Genomic DNA, 10,283 nt, shown 5'->3' on the forward strand with positions numbered 1-10,283 from the left:
TCTTGTGTTATATACAGAATAAAACACCAATTGTTTTATTAAACACCCTTTGCTTTTATTCCTTTAATAACCTTGAAAAGCACTTGCTAGCTTATCAATGACGGAACAAGAAGGAGCAAGAAAGGTTCAACCATACGAAGCGGTGGAAGATTATTTGGAAAGATGCAGAAGATTATTTGGAAGAAGATTGTTTTCATTATTGTAACACATAAGTAACCTGATAATCAACAAATTCTCTCAAGTGTACTCCTCAGTTTACAGGAACTCGATCCATATTTACTGCATTAGGAGTACCGCGACAAGTGATTCAGCATTAGAGGTCCAATGGGAGACACTGGTCACAAACCAATAGTGACTAAAAATTGTAAACCGAATCTCAATTAAAATTTCCATCAAATTTATGCTACGAAGGAAACATATACAATATCTTATCACTAAAATGGAGTTTACTAGTTTAATTACTTTCCTACATTTTCTTCATCTGATATATAACTACATGCTTTTATTTAATTAAATGAAAAAAAAAAAGGCTTGACCCTGTAAAATTGGACCCTATAACACGTCAGGAAAAAGCCTAAATAGAGGCATTACAAATTGCTATTGAATGAACCCACGACATACCCAAAACTACCTTGGAGATTTTGTAGACAGACATTTCCCACATGAGACAAGATTCAGCAGTGCACGTGGCTTTCGGCTTCGAATTTTCAAGCGTGACAGCTGCCAATGCAATCAAATACATGCAACATCAATAATGTCCTCATATATAATAACACAATAAAATTCAATTGCCAAAGTAACATCATATTTAACGTTAAGAACTTTTAAGATTTTCATCCGTAAACCATGAAAGTAATGGATATCAGAATATGTCATCACTGCAACATTACCAAGTTAATAGACTCATAGTATGTAAAAATAAACATGCACTTGCACCCCACATACACCCAATCAAATCTTTTATTCATGGCAAAGATAAAGAAATATATATATATATATATATATATATATATAAAGAGAGAGAGAGAGAGAAGGGGCCTAAAGGCTGAGCAGAATCACAACAGGTTCCAGAAATGGATGCACGCATATCATCCCAATAATGGAAAAGTTACACTAGCTTGCTTAAAGGACATTGCTATATCAGGCTACACAACACAATACATGCCTTTATGAATAGTTTAAAAGGTCAATAAGAAGATTGTCTAAAAACCAATTTAGCTAGTGTTCTGAAAGCTGGAAAGTTAAAGTTAGAAAGAGACCCCAGATATCTCCAAATGAAAAAGAAAAGAATTAGATTAACAAGGACGCCCCTTCTAGATGTAATGATCAAGGCAAAAAAGCACAGTTCCAATTTCCACAAGATATTTCTAGTATCAAAATACTTTAATGCAGCATAACATTAATATAGTGCATTCATTTCGTGTAAGAAAATTACAATAAGAATAAAAAAACAAAGAATTATGGTTCAAAAGTTTAAATATTGAGAAGTGGTCACAATAAAATGAATTACCTTTCGCCGGGTTACTCTTGATGCTTTCCAGCATATCAAGCTCCTTGATCTTGGTTCCAGTCTCCTAAGAGGAGTAAATGATTTTCCAATTAATAAGCAGTTATTATAAGTTATAACATAGACATTACCGTATTACTGAAAAAAGATAACATCCAAACTCCAAAGCTTAATCTCTATCCCATACTAACTCATAACTGAAAAGGAAGGTTAATCTTAGCCTAGAACATAATTCTAGAAAACTACTATTCAATAATTATTCGATTATGCATGCATGCAATACCTAGATTGTGCACTACTACACTTCTGCATAATTTCATTCCGACATAAAAAACATAATATTTTTAAAAAAAATTCTAATTCAGTTACCAAATGTGAAATAAAGTTATCCTGTTGTCCAGCATATCACTACCAATACAGTAATGCATCGGTTAATTGAAATTTGGAGTGATATGTTTATTTCTGATTCCCATCCCCCCACTATCCATACATTGCAAATTATGAGCCACACCTCTTAGTACATAGACTATATGTTAAAAGAAAAAAGGATGGAGTAGCAACATACAGATTCTCTTGTTCAAGCTTCTCAGCAATAGAAACCGCTTTACGTTTTGACCACCCACTTCTCTGACCTTCTGCCTGTTGGATCACATGAGCAAGAGATACTTTGCTTCTTACAAGACTCCGACTTTGACCTTGCTCCATAAGCTTTCTTTCGTCTAAATGCGACTTAACAATTGGCATTTTTTGGGAAGCTGATGATTGTCCTATACTTGTACCTTCTAAACTTTTATAAGATGTTCCATGAGCATCAACCTGCTGCTCGCTATTCATGTGCTCCACTTGAGAAGCTGCTTCTTCTACAATTTCACCCCTTCTCTTTTCAACAGAATCAGTTACTGATGGATGAGCTAGAGTGCCAACACCATTAAAGTCTCTAATCTGGGACGAACTATCATTGGTAGCGGGCAATGTAAGAGGTTGTTGAACAGCCGAGGCTGCATCTTTATTTAACTCACATCTAATTTCTATTGTTATAGAAGATCCAAGGACGGATTCAAATGCTTGTAAGATATGACCTCTGAACTTCTCGGCAGTAGATTTGGTCAATTGAGAACTAAACATTAGCTGCACAGTTGGAGCTGTACAAAAAACCATCAAATATCATTAGATAAATGGCGAATGTTGACGAGTAAAGCAAATGTCAAATAAACACAGGAGCAACACTATCATAACAACCTTAAGCAGGACACAATGTCAACCGGTAAAATGGCAAAATAATGATTAAGGAGATACATCATCAGACATACACGAGAACAGTGTGAAATAAAAACACTCAAAATAGAAAGCTGATAGTTATTATTATAAGGTAGTATGTGCTGCAGACTAACCACTCTTAACTTTGATGAATTCTAAAAAATAAACAATGATGCCAGGACCAATTTTTCAATCCACTATAATAATAATAATAATAATAATAATAATAATAATAATAATAATAATACAAGGCCATCTGGTTGATCATACTATATTAAGTGTAATACAAGGCCCTAATTCTTCCTGACCCGAAATTCTTGGAAAACTTGAGCATGTTATAACACTGATAATGACACTACTAAAAGCTGAGTGTCACGGGATTGTTAACCATTTTAACTTTATGATAAACTCTAATAACAACATTAAGAATGCTACCATATCAGAATTTTCAGGCCTTTTGCATGATACTACAGCTAGTGCAATCAAATACAAGACAAATTTATCCCCTAGTTCTTCTAGATCTAAAATGTATCGAAAAATTATGAATATTATATTAACACAGAATGACATTTCTAAGAGGAAGATTTTAATCATATCAATACAAAATATAATTAATTGCATTGTTGAATAAGCATTGTGCGGATTTGACACTCACCTGCCCCAAAACTAACAGAGATCAGCTTGCCTTCTTTAAACAGAAACTCTTTCAGACCAGTAACTTGTATCCTCTCAAGTACCTCTAACCATATCTCTTCAATTTCTTTATGGTTTTTACCCAAAATCTGCCTCTCGCTCATCCTAATCTTATCAGTGGTTTGTGAATGAGCATGTTGAGGAGTAAAACCAGACACGCTATGTCGTTTTTTCTCAGAACCAAGACCCCTTGTCATACCATCTGCTGAGCTTCCAGCATGGAAATTTTCAATTCTAGCATCCATTGATAACCGTCTCCCTTTGTTAGGAATGTCAACAGGATTACCAGTCAGTCTAGCTGCTTCTCTTGCATCTGCATCTTTTAAAGCAAAGGGACTGTGGTTGAAACTATTATCAGATGAAGTTGGCAACACATATTGCTGGTCTGGAGCAAGCTGAAGTAAGGCAGCTGTCAACCATGTTAGCTTGTCATTGGACATCCTCAACTGCTTCTCAGCCTCAGATAAAGTTTTCAGAGCTTGGCGCAGCTTCTCCATGTCTTCTTTGGACACTGAAACAGAAATTAGTACCATCAATTTGTTAAAGGATAATAATGAAAAACATAATCATTAATATGAAACCAGAGTAAGACTCCAGTCTCCACAATTACAAAAATGTAAAGCCTTAAGTAATTAGCTATATAAAATATTTATAGACAGCCAATTCTGGAATAAAAAAGATATCTATGTGTATGTGTTTAAAGAATGATGAGGATTAAATTGATAACTTGGTATGCTATCCACAAAAATGGCATTATTTTACTCACATGGTTGTCTCCGGAAGAACTTCCTCCTTCGCCTTTCTTTTGTGAAATCATAGGTCCCAGCAAGTATATCAGTAATTACTGTAGCAAGTTGTGACATTAAAGCCAATGGCTCGACACCAGTTTCCATGATCACTCTCAAATTCTTCACAGTGTTAACTGTGTCTGCAGATAATGCCAAATCAAGCAGATCCACCAATTTCTCATCAGAGATTAGCCCTACCTGAAGAAATTATTTAACTTCAGAGCACTTCATGCATAATGAATTAACAATATTAACACCAGTTTACAATAGAAATAGAATCTAGTGTAAGAACTAAGAAGCAGTGACGACAAAGATACTAATAAATAAATAGCTTACCAATTCCTGAATAAGAGGAACGGATATTCTCTGCCCAAGCAAACTAAGTTGTTCAAGGGTCATCTCAGCATCTCTCAAAGATCCGTCTGACCTTGATGCAATGAGTTTCAGGGCATCCTTATCAATTTCTAGACCTTCTTTGGTTGCAATCCACTGCAGTGTATATATAATATCTGCATCCTTCAGCTTTGGGAAAAAGAATTTTTGACACCTGGATATTATTATATGAGGCAAGACATCAAGACTAGAACTGACAAGGATAAAAACCACACGTCTAGGTACTCGATCAATGACCTTCGATATAGCATTCCAACAATCTGTTGACAGAGTATCACAGTCATCAAAAATAAACACTCTGTAATGAGACGGAAGCTGGGAAAGAGTCATATTGTCAAGTAGGTCCATGATGCCCTCAAAGTCAAAATTACTAACTGGACCAACTTCCCTTATATTTCTACTCTTGCCCATATCATGTGCTACGCAATAATTGCAAAAACCACAAGGTTTTGGGTGTTCTGAAGAATTACAGTTCAGAGCTCTGGCAAATATGCGAGCACAGGAAGTTTTTCCAGTGCCATGGGGGCCATAAAACACATACAACAACCCAACTTTCCTTTTCATAACTGCATTGGAAAGAGCTTGTGCCACTAAATTCTGCCCAATCATATCTCTGAAGGTTTGAGGCATATACTTTTGTGTTAAACTTTGGTGTCTACTGTGACGATTCCCTCTCAACTTACGCTGATCACCAGATCTAGCTTCTGAAGCGAGGTCAGAATCAACATCATGCTTGAATAAATTATCACCAAAAAGACCTAGTTCCCCAGAGTAGTCATGATCCCAACAAGCATTTTCAGTGCTTGCATGAGATCCAGAAGCCTCAACTAGTAAAGGCAGTGCCTCTGCATCAGACTTCGTACATGAGCTTGAGCGCTCAGATGCCACAGGCATCTCAGAAATATTTCTTCCATTGGCAGTAAATGTCCCTTTCTTCAACCTTGAGTCAGATAAACCACAAGACAAACTTCTTCCAGCCAGGTCAAGGAATGTTTTACCTCTATGATGAATTCTGGACCAATTCCAAGGAATGCCACACCCATTTTTTGGAGCCCTGGTAACATTTTCATCTGCAAACTCATCAGCCTCCTCCAAGTGATATTTATGGTGGGCTAATGAGTTGGAAGCCACAGAGATTTCATTCTCAGCTCCAATATCTCTTGATGTTGTAGCAACCCGAGTTCTTCGCACGCTTCGAAACTTACGCCTTTTTCCCTTATTCATTCCACTGCCATGACTGCGCATCCGGGATTCTACCTCCTCAATAACTTTCTCCTGTCTAGGAAACCTTCCACGAAAATGAATGTTCGATGATGCTAAATCATCACTATCCAATGGAACATCATTCAGCTGCTCAGAAAGGGTCTTAACTTGGGCATCTCGAACATTCTTCCCCCTTTGTTTGCTCTTTCTAGCTTTAGACTCTGAGTGCCTTGAAATAACATCTTCAGCCAAGCTTTTGCCACCTTGATAGAGAGGCTCCTCTGGATTAACATCCAAAAAGTCAGGCCTATCATTCTTCCTACCAGATTCTTCTCTCCCAACTCTCCTTCCATCTCCCAATCCACTCCTGCTACTTCGTTCACTAGGTGCCGTTATCCCATCATTACCCCTACCAATCTCACCCGGAGCAACTCTTGATGAACCTATACTCACCAAGGGTGGTGAAGTTCCAGACAATCTTCTCCCTTCCTTCCTTCGCTCGGCACCTACAGACATCCTTCCCCCTTGAGACACGGCATCATTTTCAACTCTTTTGAAAAGCAAGTCAACTACAGAAGGCGAGTGCCATGATGGAGGACTTGCAGAAGGGTCTCTAAGAGACCGCGATCTCTGCAGCACAACTAGGTCCCTCATGATTGACCTATCAGCCAGTATGGGGCTGTTCTTGTGCATATGGTTCTTCAGGTGAATACAATTAGTCAAATGAATGTGGTTGCGTAGATGATCACTAATATCACCATTGGCATCTTTAAGTACCCTACTACGGACAGCCCTAGTCATGATCAGAACACCAACCCTTCTTCTAACAGCAGAATCTCTTCTAAATTAATGAAACAAATCAAAAAAATTCTCATTTTTTGTCTATAGCTGTGCCTAGCTTTCACTATTATGGCATCAAAAACAAAATGTAAAAAAAGCAAATGCTCAATCCTCTACACCCATTTAATCACCCCGGAAATGCCAAAATAAGGCTAGAATCCAAACTCACCAAAAAGGGAAAACAGCGACTCTCATGGTCAATTATCACATGAACAAAAAAAACCAACACTAAGACCCACCAAGATTCGACCCGGTAACAAAACTCCCTTCAGGAAGAATCTTCAACCACCCAAACCCCCCACCACACACTCAATAAACACAACCCAACATTCAATCAAACCCATAGAGGCAACCAAAGGACTCAAAGGAAGGAACTTTGCTGACCACACAATAGTGCTAGCTGCTAACCCAATAGCGTTAAACACCACAAGGCACAATTTTGAGACTAAGCATGCAAAAAGAAGAGAAGAAGAAAAGGCCCCATTAATCTCAAAGCTCAACTCAAGTGCAATCACTCACTCACTCACTCAAAGTACCAACAATCTTATCCCCGAGTGTGTGACAAAATGAGAGGAAGTTAATGAAGCAGAGGCTTAAAGAACGTGATGTAACATTTCTTCCAAAAGGGGGGAGCAAAAAGAAAGAGAGAAATGAAGAAAAAGTAGAAGGCAAACAGCTCAAACGCCTGAATCAGAAAAAAGGAAGGCGACCCGTTTGGATTATTAAGGCTCAGATCTCTCAGCAAGCTTCACGAGAGCGAGAAAACGATAGTCTCAACTCGAACCCATGAGTGGAAGAGAGAGAAATTGTGTTGTTGTGGGGTGAGACTTGAGAGTATGGGGGTGTTTGTAAGATCCGTTGTAGACAGACTCTCAGACACAATTCTGGGAACAGAGGACACACTGCCAATAAAGCGGTGTGTCCATTAGCTAAGCATGCAAATAGGATTATATATATTTTTTAAAATAAATGGGGTCGTTGAATATATTTGACTGCTTATTCATCTCAAAAAGAAAATAATAATTGGATTTTGAATTATGAGGCCGTCCCTTTGAAATTCCATCGTGTTGTTTGTTTGGAATTGAACAATCTTTCCAATGCTTTTTTTAAGAATAGACTTTATTTCTCTTTTATACTAATTTATTACAATACTTACATATAAAAAAATTATTATTAATATATAGTTTATACTAAATATATATTTGAAAATACATTGAATTTAATTTGAAAATCTACACCTGTCTAAATCAACCGATCATGCTCAGCCCTGATTTTATTTATGTTTGATGCTGCCTTAACTATGGCTACAAATTAGGTAAGTTTGGGAAGAGAAATTGATTTGAAATCATAAACAGTACTTATTATACATCTGTGACCCAAAATAAAATGTCGTGTATTAAAAGGATTATTATTGATTTTCAATGCCCCTAGTTGTATGTCTTAACTCCCCATCCGAACAATGTACAGGAACCCAACATATCATAACATGAAATGTCTTTAGTTGTTTTCTTCTACTTGGCCAATCTCCATGCATCAATTATTGGTAGGTGGCTTCTCAACTCTGCACTTTGCATTAACTGCACTTGATCACTAGCCGAAACGAAAATATAGGTGAGCAATTGCGTATCGCAACGTCAATCTTTTTAATGGAATCATTTTAAATGTATTTATTTGTTATAAGATAATAGACAAAAAAAAATGTATATATATATATATATACACACACATATAAGTTTGCAAGAGATTATTTTAAAAAAACATAGTGGTACTCTCTTTTTGAATTTCGTTTGTCGAGAAACAAAAAAATTGTTTCCTTTTTTTTACTTTTTGATAAGAAAACTGTAGTATCTCCTTGTACCGTTATACGCATCGGATACTTTCCCTGCACATGTCATTCTGTCCCATTTCAACCCTTTAAGATAAAATATACATTGAATCATGGAAAGAGAGTTTTGTTTAGGTTCTTTAAGAATCTTTCTTTGATTTTGGGTTAACGGAAACACACAAGTTTATTAGGATTTAGGAAGATAAATTAATACATAATGTCTAAGGAATAACTTTCTACGGTCTCTTCTCTAAACAAAAACTTTCTACAGTCTCACGCAGTTGCTTGTGTGAACTGGATTTTAATATGAATAAACGCGAGATTAGAAGTAAATATCTTGAATGAACGTATATTAAATACATTATACCTATACTGATGTTCAAATAATCAACTTGTGATAATACAAAAATTACAATAGAAGGGAATTTGTTAATTTTGTTTGAGTTTTTTTTTATCAGTATTTGACTTCTGAGCTAAAGGTTATTTGAATAGCATTAAGAATTAAGAATATATATATATATATATATATATTGAGAAGGCTTATCTTATATGGGAGTCAGAGGAAGCTAGTAAAAAAACTTTAAAAAATAAATTTAATTGAAATAAATTGATAGTATAAAAGAATTATATTCTCATTCAATCTATTATCACATAACTAAAAATTAGTATTAATTTCTATAATAATCACTTTAAAATTTATATTTAAAATTATTTTTAAATTATAATAATGTATTCCATCAAAAAAATTATTGATAATATAAAAAAATATTCTGACAATATCAAAATTATACTTAAAATTATTTTCAGAATATTTAATTAATGTTGATAATATTTTTATGGTTACATTGCTAATCAAGAAAGATTGACCCGTAGTTAATGAAACATACAAATGACAAAACTAAGTGTTTTGTTATAAAAGTGCAGCATTTTTGTGGCCCAAGGGTTTGTAATAGCTTATGACCCGATCGAAACTTCTTTTTGATGAAATCTTTTATAAAACATGAATGGCCCTATTTAAATGTTTATCCGTACCCTAAAAAATTATCCGAGCATAGGAGAGAAATAGAATAATTAGGAAAAGTAATGAAGAGTATCTCAGATTCTCGGCATCACGAAAAGCATTTGACTGTACACTTATCCACAACACCGTCCATCACTTGTAATTCAACGAATTGATCATGGTAGCTGATGTTTCTGAAGGAGCATGATTGTCAGCATACTTGAAAAAACAACTTGGTTGATTATCAGTTAAATTTGTGTGACTTATATGATTAATTTATTGGAGAATTTTTTTTTTAAGTGTGTTTGGTTTAAGCAGATGAATTTGAGATATAATTGAATTAAGATATTTTTTAGATGGTGTTTGTTTGGGGTGAATGTGTAGCGTAATTTTATTTTTTTAAATGTGGGTTTCATGAGGTAAAATTTTGATTCCAAAATGAAATAAAGGGAGTAAAAGTGTTGGTAGATGGAAAAAAAATCTCATCCTTTCAAAATTATCCAAAAAATACTCATGACTCTTGTGGTCCTTTTTTATTTTTTATTTTTATTTTTTTGCATCTCTTTGTTAGTAGCATAATCACTTATCCTAATAACATAATTGATTATGTAAACCAATAAAACTTTTGAAATTTTGTTCATGCCTTTGCTTTGATATTCAATTATGTCCATTGGCTAAATGATTATATGGCATTAAATTAGAATATTTTGTTATTAGATTTGTTACATAATTGATTATTCCCTTAACATAATCAATTATGTATTCACTGAATAGTTT

At 35.0% G+C, this 10,283-nt stretch overlaps 1 protein-coding gene across 1 annotated transcript; it reads right to left on the reverse strand.

Annotated features, from left to right (window-relative positions):
- Positions 1–352: 352 nt before the first annotated feature.
- Positions 353–7,612, reverse strand: LOC114375967 (protein STICHEL-like 3). Its single transcript, XM_028333845.1, has 6 exons — positions 4,582–7,612; positions 4,224–4,443; positions 3,420–3,968; positions 2,073–2,649; positions 1,511–1,574; positions 353–720 (listed from the first exon to the last, which is right to left on the reverse strand). Exons 1-6 carry the CDS (start codon positions 6,640–6,642, stop codon positions 628–630), a joined length of 3,564 nt encoding a protein of 1,187 aa, XP_028189646.1. The 5' UTR covers positions 6,643–7,612; the 3' UTR covers positions 353–627.
- Positions 7,613–10,283: the final 2,671 nt, after the last annotated feature.

This window comes from Glycine soja, chromosome 11 (assembly GCF_004193775.1).
Source record: "Glycine soja cultivar W05 chromosome 11, ASM419377v2, whole genome shotgun sequence".
Classification (NCBI taxonomy): Eukaryota; Viridiplantae; Streptophyta; class Magnoliopsida; order Fabales; family Fabaceae; genus Glycine; species Glycine soja.